Source organism: Babylonia areolata, chromosome 19 (genome assembly GCF_041734735.1).
Source record: "Babylonia areolata isolate BAREFJ2019XMU chromosome 19, ASM4173473v1, whole genome shotgun sequence".
Taxonomy (NCBI): domain Eukaryota; kingdom Metazoa; phylum Mollusca; class Gastropoda; order Neogastropoda; family Buccinidae; genus Babylonia; species Babylonia areolata.
The window spans coordinates 63,532,900-63,547,963 of NC_134894.1; the positions used below are offsets into that span (position 1 = coordinate 63,532,900).

The 15,064-nt window shown below is 44.1% G+C and overlaps 1 protein-coding gene across 1 annotated transcript in view; it reads right to left on the reverse strand.

Annotated features, from left to right (window-relative positions):
- The window catches only part of LOC143293933 (insulin-degrading enzyme-like), a 45,995-nt gene that overhangs the window by 13,340 nt on the left and 17,591 nt on the right, over nucleotides 1-15,064 (reverse strand). The window contains exons 13-22 of the mRNA XM_076605322.1: nucleotides 14,205-14,285; nucleotides 12,370-12,473; nucleotides 10,686-10,788; nucleotides 9,507-9,602; nucleotides 8,163-8,189; nucleotides 5,539-5,621; nucleotides 3,276-3,420; nucleotides 2,218-2,328; nucleotides 1,480-1,600; nucleotides 905-996 (exon numbers count right to left, since the gene is read on the reverse strand). Of these exons, the coding sequence (XP_076461437.1) occupies nucleotides 905-996; nucleotides 1,480-1,600; nucleotides 2,218-2,328; nucleotides 3,276-3,420; nucleotides 5,539-5,621; nucleotides 8,163-8,189; nucleotides 9,507-9,602; nucleotides 10,686-10,788; nucleotides 12,370-12,473; nucleotides 14,205-14,285 (963 nt within the window). The remainder of the gene's footprint in view (nucleotides 1-904; nucleotides 997-1,479; nucleotides 1,601-2,217; nucleotides 2,329-3,275; nucleotides 3,421-5,538; nucleotides 5,622-8,162; nucleotides 8,190-9,506; nucleotides 9,603-10,685; nucleotides 10,789-12,369; nucleotides 12,474-14,204; nucleotides 14,286-15,064) is intronic.

Below are 15,064 nucleotides of genomic sequence, written 5' to 3' on the forward strand. Positions count from 1 at the left end.
ACCAGAATATTTTGAGAGAACATCTGTAAAAGAAATTACCGTAAAGTTTGATCTATTGAGCGCACTGGTATATAAGCCGCACCCACTAAATTTTGGAAAAAATTAAACTTTATACATACATAAGCCACACTGGTTTATAAGCCGCACTTATTTCAGGTACCGAAACACATACTACAGAAAAGCTGTGGATACTGTAGGTTATGAAATAAACACAAGCGGGAACAACACAAAGAAAAGCAAGCGAAAATACTGCTAGTGCCACAAAAAAATAATAAATAAACACAATGAAAATAAGATCCATAATTTAGGGATAGTCACATTTATTCAACGTCATCCTGCTCAATGAATCCACTAAAACCTTCGTCTTCAGTGTCCGAGTTGAAGAGAAACAGCACAGCTTCCTCCGCCATCTTGTCACTGACTTCAGCCTCGCTTTCACTTCATGAACATGAAGGTGGAGGTCACTGCTGGCTCGTCGCTTGCACTGTCGTCTGCTAGGTCTATCGCCTTCAATTTGAAGGCAGCATCATAGGCATAATGTCATGTTTTCGGCATGATGAGGGTGTAAGCTTGAGCAGAGTCGAACTGAACGCTGATCTGAAGGCTTTAATGTGTGCGGATTTGATTTATAAAACATGAACATTTAGTACACTATCCTGAAGCTCATCCAAAAATTCATGGACAGAAATCATGATTTTGGTGAGTTGAAGGGCAGCTAAGAATAGAGAGAACGTGACACTCCCGGGATCGTTAAAATCTGCAAATAAGCCGCATCATTGTATAAGCCGCAGAGGTTGAAGCTGGGGTAAAAAGTCGCGGCTTATAGACCGAACTTTACGGTAAACAGATAAATAATATTTTACAACATAATTCTCTCCCCATCACAGCTGACAGACAGCGTTACCTGTTTTGTGACATTGCCATAGATGAGACCCTCAGCGTACACCAAGGACAGCAGCTGAGGTATAAAGGCCTCCAGCTTCTCCACCGTCACGTCTGTGTCAACACACACACACATCGGTCACATGGCACATATCATTCACAGTACATTTTCACACACATTCACACAACACACACACACACATCAGTCACATAATACAAACACACATCTATCACATAACACTTACACATAAAATAACTTGTGTGTGTATGCACATAGGCATATGCTTGCATGTGAGTGTGTGCACGTGTGTGTGTGTGTTTTGTGTGTGTGTGTATGTGTGTGTGTGTGTGTGTGTGTTTCATGTATGTGTCTATGTGCCTGTGTGTCTGGATGTGAGTGTGTGCACGTGTGTGTGTGTGCATGTGAGCAAGCATGAGTGAGCAAAGCAGATGATCCCCAGAAAGTAGGAGATGGAGAGAGTGACAAAGACAGAGAGCCAGAGACAGAGACAGAGGCGGAGAGAGTCAGTGACAGAGACAGAGACAGAGAGTTAGGATCAGCGCCACATAACATGTACAGCACAGCGCGGTGCCCACCTTCCAGAGCGGACAGCAGTTCGTCCTTGGTCCAGATGACCTCTGACATGATGACCGTTGTGTAGTACACGGCGTGTTGGTGGGGCTGCTCCGCTCGGAAGTTACGTAATCCTCTCTCGTACTGTCACACACAGCATTACATAATCCTCTCTCTTACTGTCACACAGAGCATTACGTGATCCTCTCTCGTACTGTCACACACAGCATTACATAATCCTCTCTCGTACTGTCACACACAGCATTACATAATCCTCTCTCTTACTGTCACACACAGCATTACGTAATCCTCTCTCGTACTGTCACACACAGCATTACATAATCCTCTCTCTTACTGTCACACAGAGCATTACGTGATCCTCTCTCGTACTGTCACACACAGCATTACGTAATCCTCTCTCGTACTGTCACACACAGCATTACGTGATCCTCTCTCGTACTGTCACACACAGCATTACGTGATCCTCTCTCTTACTGTCACACAGAGCATTACGTGATCCTCTCTCGTACTGTCACACACAGCATTACATAATCCTCTCTCATACTGTCACACACAGCATTACGTAATTCTCTCTCATACTGTGACATACACAGCTATTTTTTTCCATTTTCATTTCATTTATTATCTTCATTTATTCAATTATTTATACATTTATTTATTCACTTATTCACAGAGACACACACATAGAGAGAGGCAAACACACATGCACACTCACATTCACACACACACACACAACCTACAGCCTCCTTGATGATGTCAAAACGTTGGGGATTGACGGTGAAACAGGTCAGACGATCCAGTATCTTCTTCAGCAGAATTTCCAGTTTGTCGTTGTAACCCTTCACCTCCAGCTGTGAAAAAAATGTCACCATTTATCAGCCTTGTGTACAGGATTGTGTTTTCGCTGACATGGGTGTCTCTGTCTGTGTACTTGGGTGTGTGCATGTGTGTATGTGTAAGGGCGTGCTCTGAGATGTGTGTCAGTATGTAAAAAGGTGAATATGTATGCAATTATGTGTGCATATGTGTCTGTGTGTGTGTGTGTGTGTGTATGGAGGGAGGGGTTGTGCCTGTGTGTGCAACTGTGTATGTGTGTGTGTGTGGTTGTACATGTGCTCTTTTTTTTTTAAACAAAAACAAAATAAAATAAAATAAAATGATAATAATATAAACAATAAAAAAAATATATATATATATATAAATGAAAAACTAATGATATTTAGTACTTACATAGTGCAAATTCTCCATATATAGGGCTCAGAACACCTCACATGAAACAACACACTCATTTATGCAGGAATGAATGACACAAAACTGAACAGGAAGGCCACAAAAAAAACCCACAAAAAATCTATATATATACACCAAGAAAAATACTAAAAATCCCAAATCATGCCCTCACAAATACACTGACAATACTAAAAAAATCCCAAATCACGCCCACACAAATACACTGACAATACTAAAAACCCCAAATCACGCCCACTCAAATCCAAATCATGCCCACACAAATACATTGACAATACTAAAAATCCCAAATCACGCCCACACAAATACACTGACAATACTAAAAATCCCAAATCATGCCCACACAAATAAACTGACAATACTAAAAATGCCAAATCACGCCCACACAAATCCAAATCATTCCCACACAAATACACTGACAATACTAAAAATCCCAAATCATGCCCACACAAATACACCGAAACCCCCCATCTGTAAACGTATGCCTGAATACACCGCACAGCCCCTGAATACTACAAAAATCAATGAAAACAAAAAGTCCACCACTGACTGTGATGCCATAGAGGGAGCAGACCAGGTTGTATCCCAGACCGGCGATCTCGGCAGCATAGGCGTATTCATTGAGGGCGTCCTTGAACAGCTCCACAAACAGTGTGTTCAGGTTGGCGTGCAGAGGATCAATGTAGGCGTAGGGACTGTCAACACCAAAAGGCATTCATTAACAACATAGATTACCAAGCTCAATGTAGGCGTAGGGACTGTCAACACCAAAAGGCATTCATTAACACAGATTACCAAACTCAATGTAGGCGTAGGGACTGTCAACACCAAAAGGCATTCATTAACACAGATTACCAAGCTCAATGTAGGTGTAGGGACTGTCAACACCAAAAGGCATTCATTAACACAGATTACCAAACTCAATGTAGGCGTAGGGACTGTCAACAACACCAAAAGGCATTCATTAACATAGATTACCAAGCTCAATGTAGGCGTAGGGACTGTCAACACCAAAAGGCATTCATTAACATAGATTACCAAACTCAATGTAGGCGTAGGGACTGTCAACACCAAAAGGCATTCATTAACACAGATTACCAAGCTCAATGTAGGCGTAGGGACTGTCAACACCAAAAGGCATTCATTAACATAGATTACCAAGCTCAATGTTGGCGTAGGGACTGTCAACACCAAAAGGCATTCATTAACATAGATTACCAAGCTCAATGTTGGCGTAGGGACTGTCAACACCAAAAGGCGTTCATTAACATAGATTACCAAGCTCAATGTAGGCGTTGGGGCTCTCAACAACAACATATGGCATTCATTTACACCTATGGTGAACGTTCTTTCTTCTTTGCTGCTCCTCACATCTGGAACAACCTTCCTCATCATATCCGTGCATCTGATTCTGTCTCTGCTTTTCGCTCATCACTAAAGACTCATCTTTTTAAAACCTATCTATAAGCACTCTCAGCTTCCTTCTTCTCCAACACCACCCATGTCAGCTCACTCTGGAGGCATGAAGAGTGGGAGAGGGAGAGGGAGGGGGGGTGGGAGGGATGAGAAAGAATGGTGATGAATCATTTATGTCATTTGTCATATTTTCTGTCATGTAAAGCACCCTGAGCTGTTGGAGAGAAAGGGCGCTACACAGATGTACATTATTATCATCATTATCATTAACCCTTTCGCTGCCAGGAAAATCAGATTTCAGTGAAATCTATTTGCCAGGGTTTTATCACAAAAAACGGGTATAAATTTGCCAAAACTTCTGTGCTCTTTGTTATTGGAGAAAGACCCATAAAAGTATATATTTTCTGAAAGGTAAATGACTAAAGAATACAAAACACATGATATTTTCCCATTTTATATATTTTTAGTGACATGCTGTTGTTTTGAAATCAGTGTTTTGTTTTTCGTCACATTTTTAACAAACATATAGTCAGGTAATTTACACTAAAATATATTTTCTGGACAAATGGATATCTGCACACACAGAATCATACTAGAACAACCACAATGAAAAAAATAAAATAAAAGAGATAGATTCTCAATGCACGTATCTTGGCCACTCTCTTGATTGCTCCCTTTATTTTCTGTCAAATCGTCCTATAAATGTTCATCACTGTCTTCTCTGTCGAATTTACGCTTCAATTCTTTCTGAGCATCAGCTAAAGAAAGCAATCATGGTTGATTTAGTTTGCCATGATCGCATGTCTTGAGCATGGCGTCAGACCAACATTTTGTTGAGCAAGCGAGGAGAGGAGCCAGGCAAACACTGCGGCCAGTAACCCAACCAAAACGTTCAAATAAAGGACTGCCCCATGACGCTGATGGTGTTTTCTAGCTATGAACTGATTCTAGAAAGATTCCCCAAGCTAAAGCTACCAGCATTTTTGTCAACGAACTGAATGCAAAGCAGGGAAAAGTCAGAATATTTCGATGACGAGTTATCTCATCATTGTGGCAGCAAAGCGTACATACTTGCCATGACGAGTTATCTCGTCATATAGCTAACCTAGGGGTTAAACAGATGACCTAATTCAAAGTGTTTGTTTCAGCTCATCGTTCACTTTGTCTGTCATAAGCTTACAGCTGGGCCAGCATCAAAGTGAGAGCTGTACCAACAAGGATTTCTCAGCTGCAATGGAAATTGATTTACAGCTTAATATTTTGTGGGCTATAAATCTTGAACTAGGTAGCAAGATTTGCACTGGCTCTAAGTCCTGCATGCTTGGGAACTATTTGGCACTGAATTCAACACACACACACACACACACACACACACACACACACATGTACCCAGGTACCTGGCAAAATCAAAGCTGATGCAGGCTTTGGGTTTGAGGAACTTGTCGTCCTGTTTGTACCACAACCTGCTGAGTGGAGTGTCCTGTACAACACACACACTGACATTACACAGTCCAGTCTGCACATGTGTGTGTGTGTGTGTGTGTGTGTGTGTGTGAGAGAGAGAGAGAGAGAGAGAGAGAGAGAGAGAGAGTGTATTTGTGCGTGTGCGTGTGTGTGTGTGCGTGTGTGTGTGTTAGTGTGTGTGTGTTAGTATGTGTGTGTGTTAGTGTGTGTGTTGAGTGTGTGCATGTGTGTGAGAAAGAGAGAGAGATGGACACGGACGCTGTTTATTGCCACTGACAATACTGTCCTGTGGCAAGGGGGACAATATATGAACAAAGAAACTGACACATTGCTAAGAGTAAAAAGAAAATCAGCAACAAAAAAACAACAAAAACAACAACAACAAAATCATAAAATACAACATATTGCTAAGATTAAAAAGGAAAATAAAAAAGCTCGACCATCCAACTTTCTACAAAGTCATTCAGAATTATAAACTGTGGAACTGGCATCAGGATAACCGTGTTTTTTCCATAACCATGTAAGTACAAGGCTTCTGAAGTGAATTTCTTTTTCCGACAATCCCTAGCTAGGGCAATAAATTTCGCTAGTGATCTTATTCTTACTTCACCATCTTCTTCTTCCATGGCAGTGACCACAGTCATCCTGTTGACTATTCTGTCACTTTGTGGGGAGGTTGGATGTGCACTGACGAAATGCTGGGCTACTCAGTGAGGGAGACTGAAGGCCCGTGACACAAACGGGTCAATGGTCTTGGCCTCGCGACTTCCTGGGGGAGGTCGTTCCAGTCTTTGATGGTCCATGATAGGAAGGCCTGCTGGTACTGGGTCTGGCACTGACGCAGAGTGAGCTGTTGTGGCCTCTTCTCTGGCGAGCGGGCAGTGGCTGGAGCTTGTCTCTGATGCTGTTAATGGTGACAGTGTTATGCTGGATGTGGTACAGCATGAAAAGGCAGGCAGTCCGGCGCCTGGATTCCAGGGAGGGCCAGTTCATCGATCATGGTCGTCACGCTTGAAGTGTTGCGGTAGTGCCTCATGACAAACCGGGCTGCGTGACACTGAACAGCCTCCAACCTGTCAATGTTCTGCTGCGTATGGGGATCCCAGACTGCAGTGGCGTACTCTAAGACAGGCCGTACGTAGGCCTTGTACGCTGTCTCCTTGATCCCTCGTGAGCCAATCTTCAGGTTGTGGCTCAAGAACCCAAGAGTCTTGTTGGCCTTGGAGCACACGGTGTCAATGTGCTCGTTCCAGCTCAGGTCTTTCATGATGGTGACGCCCAAGTACTTGGCACTGTCAACGGTGGTCAGGGTGTGCCCGTGGAGCTGGTACGTAGGCTGTAGCACCTTCCTGCAGCGGGTCACTGGCAGCGTGGTACACTTCCCTGGGTGGAACGACATGTCCCACCTCTTCTCCCTCTCAGCAAGCTGGTCGAGGTTGTGCTGTAGATGGGCCTGTTCTTCCTGGGAACGCACCACATTGTACAGTGAGGCGTGGGCAGTGAGCAGGTCTGGCAGGTCGTTGATATAGACCAGAAACAGGCATGGTCTGAACACACTGCCTTGAGGGACTCCGGACTGGACACTGACGGAGTCCAAGCGTGCTCCGTTGATGACCACTGCTGTCTCCAGTCTCACAGGAGGTCAGCAATCCATGCTGCCGGTCATTCAGCACCCCGTGGTGCTTAAGGTGTTCCATGATGGTGCTGGTCAGGATGTGCTCCAGCACTCTGCAGCAGACACTGGTCAGCGACACTGGGCGGTAGTTGGCTGGCTCATACTGCTCACCCTTCTTAAAAACCGGTGTTACACTGGCGTCTTTCGTGTCTGATGGTATGAGGCCAGTGTTGATGGATGACTGGAAGATGATGGTGAGGACGGGGGCGATATACTTTGCCAGTTCTTTCAGAACTCTTTGTCTGATGCCACCAGGGCCGGGGGCCTTTCCAGACTGTAAGTTATGGAGGAGCTTCCTCACACCTTTGGCAGTGATGGTCACGTCGCCCAGAATGGGGTGGTGGCTGGGAGGCATCTTACATTTGGTGGTAAACTCTTCAGTGGTGTAGGTCCTGCCCTCACTGAACGCAGTCTGGAACTGGTGATTCAGCGAGTCAGCTTGCTCCCTCGGGTCCATCACTTGGCCTGTGTGTGTGTGCTTGTGTGTGTGTGCTTGTGTGTGTGTATGTGTGTGCTTGAGTGTGTGTAAGAGAGAGTACTTGTGTGTATCAGTACTTGTGTGTGTCTTGACAGATGGTGGGTGGATCATGATACCAGTGTAAGCACATGTGTACACTTTTCAAAAACATGAAGAGTAACATATCTTTTGCAAATCTCACAACGGAATCATTACCTTAATAAATAATAATAATAAAAATTAAAAAAACAAACAAATGGACAGGCAAACATACACACAGATACTTCTGTTAAATTCACACACACACACACACACACACACACACACACACACACGCAAACACACATTCACACACACAGACACACACACACTAACACACACACACACACACACACACACACACACATGTACACTCAGTTTCTCACCCTGATGATCTCAGGCAGGGCAGGGTTCTGGAGACACAAACCACAGACCTAATCAACACAGCAGCAGAGACACCAACACATCTTCTCTACTAACACCAACAAGAACAGCCCCTTTTCTCCCCTTCACCCACACCCCCCCCCAACCCCCAACCCACATCCACATGATAAGATGAATGATATGGATACTTATACAGCACCCATCATTGGTCTGAGACAGCTCTAAGCGCTTTACAAACACAGGGTCATTTGCACAAAAGGCTGTCTACCTGGGTAGAGCCGACAGACGGCTGCCACTGGGTGCTCATCATTCGTTTCCTGTGTCATTCAATCAGATTTCAGGCATGCACACATACACACTCAGACAAACATGTAACATTTTACGTGTATGAACATTTTGTTTATTTACCCTGCCATGCATGCAGCCATACTCCATTTTCGGGGGTGTGCATGCTGAGTATGTTCTTGTTTCTAAAACCCACTGAATGCTGACATGGATGACAGGATCTTTAACACGTGTATTTGATCTTCTGCTTGCGTATACACACAAAGGGGGTTCAGACACTAGCAGGGAGATCAGAAAAATCTCCACCCTTTACCCACCAGGCACCATCACCGAGATTCAAACCCGGGACCCTCAGATTGACAGTCCAACACTTTAACCGTCTGGCTTTTGCACCCGCCCTCCAAGAGACCCCATGTAATGTCCATTGTCAGTGTTGGTTAGATGTCTAAGGAGGGTTATGTTTGTAAGTTGTCATGTTTAAAAGCATGTCTTATTCATCAGCTTTCGCAATGTACGGCATATTTAAGCATGCTTTACATAAAAAGGAGCAACAGAAACTAAATCAATATTATAAATCATTATTCATCAATATCATTATCATAAATGCATGAATCACCAAACCATCTGTCGTCGAATTCCTTCGCACGCTTTCACCGGTCATTCCCGTTCCCATTCCCCGTGTTTCTGTCTGTTACCCAGTCTCCCCCCGCCCCCACCCCCACCACACACACACCACCACTCACTTTCACCTGTCATTCCCGTTCCCATTCCCTCAGTGTTTCGGTCTGTTACCATGTCATCCCCCCGCCCCCACCCCCCACCCCGACACACACCACCACTCACTTTCACCTGTCATTCCCGTTCCCATTCCCTCAATGTTTCTGTCTGTTACCATGTCACATCCACCCCCCCCCCCACCCCCCACCCCGACACACACCACCACTCACTTTCACCTGTCATTCCCGTTCCCATTCCCTCAGTGTTTCTGTCTGTTACCCAGTCTCCCCCCGCCCCCCACCTCCAACCCTCCCACACACCCACACACCACCGGCACCACTGACCCCCGACTCCCTGGGCACCAGGTCGAAGTCACTGGGGATGAACTCGTTGCGGTCAGGCAGCCTCAGGTTGTCATGGAGACCACAGCTCTTCCACTCCTTTTTCCACACACACACACACACACACACCACAGGGGTGACATGATTAGCATTATCATTATCATCGTTATTATTATTATTATGGATGATGTTGAGGAGGAGGAGGATGACGATGATGATGACAACAACGATGACGACGATGATAATGATGATGATGATGATGATGATAATATGATGATGATCATCATCATCATCATCATTATAATTATTATTATCATTATCCTTAAAAGTGTATTTCTACAGCATGTTAACAACACAGCGTGATGTGCATTACACTAACACCACAAAGAGATACATGTATGAAAACCTATCAGAGAAAGAAAACAACGGTGAATATATCTAAAACAAAAGGCCATACACACACAATCCCACCTGTAAAATACCGTGGCACAGGCACACACACACACACACACAGTGCAAACATGCATATGCCTGCACACATGCAAACGCACACACAAATGCACACACACACACACACACACACACACACACACACACACACACACATACAAAAAAAATGTACATGATTAAAAAAATGACTCACAGGAGTAGAAATGAGGACTATTCTGACCACAACAGAACATAATGTTACTACAAGTGTAACAGAATCACAAGAAAGGAAGCTCTGTATCTGAAGGCACAGGAGATACAAGACTGCAAATATCAATGGAAAATCATGCACAAATACCAGTACCATAGGATTTCACTTTGGCATCCATGCATGTATTTAAATGTATGTGAATTGCACAAACACACACACCAATACCCCCCCCCCCCCCCCCCCCCAAACACACATTCCAACACCCCATTCCCCGCTTCCCCCCCCCCAGCAACACACAAACACACGCACGCTAACACCACACTCGCCCCCAACACACACGCACATACCAACACCCCACTCCCCCCCAACACACACACACACACACACACACACACACACACACACACACACCAACACCTCACTCCCCCCCCCCTCCCAAACACACACATAGTGGAGGGTCAGGGGTTGTGGGGGTGGAGTGGGGTGAGGGGAAGGGAGGGAGGAGGGATACAATGTTGACCTTGCAGACCACAGTGACTGACCTCCAGCAGGGACGAAGGGAGATCATCCACTCTGTAGTGCGTGCCGTACCACTTCTCTGTCTGGTCCGTCTGCCCTTCAAACTTCTTGGAGGACACGTGCACCCTGGAAAGGATGGTCACACATCAGGGATAAAAAACTAGTTTTTTAATAAACTAATGCATGGGCTAGAATACATACAACAATTGCTTCAAATGTTTTAATCAAGTTAATTTTTTACATCTATCATTTCTACCTTTAAAAAAATTTTTTGTTACTTCTATTATTTTTACTATTTCTAAACGTACGCATGTTCCTATGCCTTGAACGGCCGGGATGTTCTTGCATGTACGTGTGTGTGTGTGTCTACATCTAGTGTGGAGTGGGTGTGGGTTTGTGGGATGGAGTTGGAGCAGGAGGATTTGTGCGTGCGGGTGTCTTCATGTGTTTTGAGTATGCATGCCTCATTGTGTTTTTCATAGTAAATGCCCAGGGCTTTTGTATCATTTGATTGGATGTACCAAATGTCCTTTTGTTAGTATTATTAGTAGTAATAATATTATTATTAGTATAAGTAGTATAAGTATTATTATAAATGAAGAGGAGAAAAAAAAAGCAGCAAACAGGTGACCATGGTTCTCAAAGATGGCCAAAAGCAACAACAACAAAAAAAACCCAGGTGACAGAGACTCCTAGAGAAGGTAAAAATAGGTCACATGTTTCCAGAGGTGATAAAAACAGGTGACGGAGATTCTCAAAGAAGGAAAAAAAAAAAGGGCGTTGTTGAGAGGGCCAGGAGTAGAGAGCCCAGAGTGTCAGCGAATCAATTGCGATCACGCCTTAATTTTAGCGCGATCGCCCAATCAAGCTATATAATTATGTGACCTGGTTGGAGACATAATTTGACAAAAAACAAGAACACCAGAGAATTGACAAACACACAGAAAATACGGAAAAAAAACTTAGCCGTAGGAAGAGCACAGGAACAGGAGTCATGATGGCTGACGGAAAAAAGAGGGCGCTAGTCAGGGGAGCAAAGGGGAGGTTACCTACTTCCGGGAGGTTATCGGCCAAAGCTACTTTCATTTTCGTCCGCATAGGCGGATAGTAGTTTGCACAGGAGAGGAATGTCAGACCCCTGCCGGAGTCTGCACTAGTGGGTCACGGTTAAGTATGTGTAATTAATTTTTTTTAATTTTTTTAAGTGACTTGTTTTCAGAGTTCTCAACTATAATAGAAAACATGTGACAGAGGTGAGCAGAACAGGTGAGAAGACTGAGCAGAAGTGTGTGTCACATCGTCTGTGTGGAAACACCAACAAACTACACACTGCTGTGATGTGCAGTGTTGCTCTCAAGTCCATTAAAGTCTACTGTTTGCAATGTAAACCTTTCCCAACTCTGCTTAAAAGGTTCGGTCCACTGAAAACCAGAACTAGTAGTACACACACACACACACACACACACACACACACACACAACAAAAAAAAAAACAAAAAAAACACACACACAAATATATTAATACATACACACAAACATGAATTTGTTTTAAATCGTGCAATGTGCATGAGCGTTAAAACTGACAGACACGCACAAATCCAGACACATCACAAAACAATGGCGGATGCCCAATGTCAAGAGAGTTCTGAGATGACAGTGGCCAGGAAACAGCGACAGGGAAAGACGAGGGGGGCAGGTGACAGCACACCTCATGTTGTCTGGTGTCAGCAGATTCAGGATCATGGTGATGAGTTCTGGACGGTACTCCGTGAACAGGTAAGGGGCACTAAGCACCTCCTTCATTGGGTAATCCTGGGGAGCAACAGGCAACAGACACAATCAACAGTTAAGGGAGACCATTGGACATGATTAACCAGTCATGGACACCATCACACAATCAACAGTTAATGGGGACCATCACACAATCAACAGGTAACGGACACCATCACACAATCAACAGGTAACGGACACCATCACACAATCATCAGGTAACGGACACCATCACACAATCATCAGGTAACGGACACCATCACACAATCAACAGGTAACGGACACCATCACACAATCAACACGGACACCATCACACAATCAACAGGTAACGGACACCATCACACAATCATCAGGTAATGTACACCATCACACAATCATCAGGTAACGGACACCATCACACAATCATCAGGTAATGTACACCATCACACAGTCATCAGGTAATGTACACCATCACACAATCATCAGGTAACGGACACCATCACACAATCAAAAGGTAACGGACACCATCACACAATCAACAGGTAACGGACACCATCACACAATCAACAGGTAACGGACACCATCACACAGTCATCAGGTAATGTACACCATCACACAATCATCAGGTAACGGACACCATCACACAATCAACAGGTAATGTACACCATCACACAATCATCAGGTAATGTACACCATCACACAATCATCAGGTAATGTACACCATCACACAATCATCAGGTAACGGACACCATCACACAATCATCAGGTAACGGACACCATCACACAATCAACAGGTAACGGACACCATCACACACCATCACACAATCATCAGGTAACGTACACCATCACACACCATCACACAATCATCAGGTAACGGACACCATCACACAATCAACAGGTAACGGACACCATCACACAATCAACAGGTAACGGACACCATCACACAATCAACAGGTAACGGACACCATCACACAATCAACAGGTAACGGACACCATCACACAATCATCAGGTAACGGACACCATCACACAATCATCAGGTAATGTACACCATCACACAATCATCAGGTAATGGACACCATCACACAATCATCAGGTAACGGACACCATCACACAATCATCAGGTAACGGACACCATCACACAATCAACAGGTAACGGACACCATCACACAATCAACACGGACACCATCACACAATCATCAGGTAACGGACACCATCACACAATCATCAGGTAACGGACACCATCACACAATCAACAGGGAAGGGAGACCATTGGACACGATTAACAGGTGATGGACACTTACACAATTAACAGGTGTGCAGTGCTGTGCTGTGCTGCGCTGTGCTGTGCTGTGCTGTGCTGTGCTGTGTTGTATTGTGTTGTATTGTATTGTATTGCATTGTACTGCATTGCATTTTATGCCTTTTTGCCATAACAGATTTCTTTAATGTGAAATTCAGGCCGCTCTTCCCAGGGAGAGCATGTTGCCACATCGCAGCCACACGATTTTCTGTCTCCAAGTGTCTTTGTTTTACTATCACAGTGCATTTTTTGGCGCAATTTTGCCAAAGACATCCCTTTCAAACGTCATTGTTTTACTATCACAGTGCATTTTTCTGCACAATTTTGCCAGGGACGCCCCTTTCATTGCCATGGGTTCTTTTACACGCATGAAACACACACTACATATGGGACCTCATTTTATCATCTCATCCAAAAGACTAGCACTCAGCCCATGTATTTCTATGGACTGAAGCTGGACGTGACAATGACTGACCGACAAGAGTGCACTCACCTGCAGCATGGACGACAGGCTGCACACATAGTTCCTGGGTTTCTCCTTGTCTTTGAAACGAAACTGCATGGCGCTCAGATCCTGGGAACACACATCAACCGCCCTGTCTTACCTCAGCTAAATATCATGGCTGCTTTAAGATGGTGGCATCAGATATTTTCTCTCATAAAATATAACAAAGCAAGTTCTTTACTATTCCTCTTTTTTTTTTCTTTTTTTTTCTTTTTTTCAATGTGAACTGTGTTTACTACAGCTGTGAAAACTTCTCCAACAAAAACGTAGAAAAAAATATATATGCATACGTATATATATATATATATATATATATAACATGCACACATAAAAAAGAAAAAGACAGTCAGTTTGTATATCTGTGATTGCCTTGAGACGAGCAGTTCTGTTGTTAAAAGAAAAGCTTTCTAACTAAAGAGGTCATGGACAACAGCTGAATGGTTGGAGTGCTGGACTTTTTATGTGAGGGTCCTGTGTTCAATCCTGCCATTGGTGCTTGGTGGGCTGAGGGTTTAAATCCACTTTCCCATCACCCAGATCAACAAACACGAAAAATGCTAGTGTCTTACCTCCCCCCCCCCCCACCCAAACCCCCCCCCCCACCCAACCCCCCCCCCCTTCCCCTTCATAAGAATACACATGCAAATCACCAAATACGTACATCAAGTTTCAGTTTCAGTCTGTCAACGAGGCGTCACTGCATTTGGACCAATCAATATTCGCTATACCACATCTGCTAGGCAGATATGTGATCAGCAGCATAACCCAACATGCTTAGTCAGGCTTTGAGTGCATGTATATATATATATATTTGAGTACATATCTGAGTACCTATCTAAGTATAATTC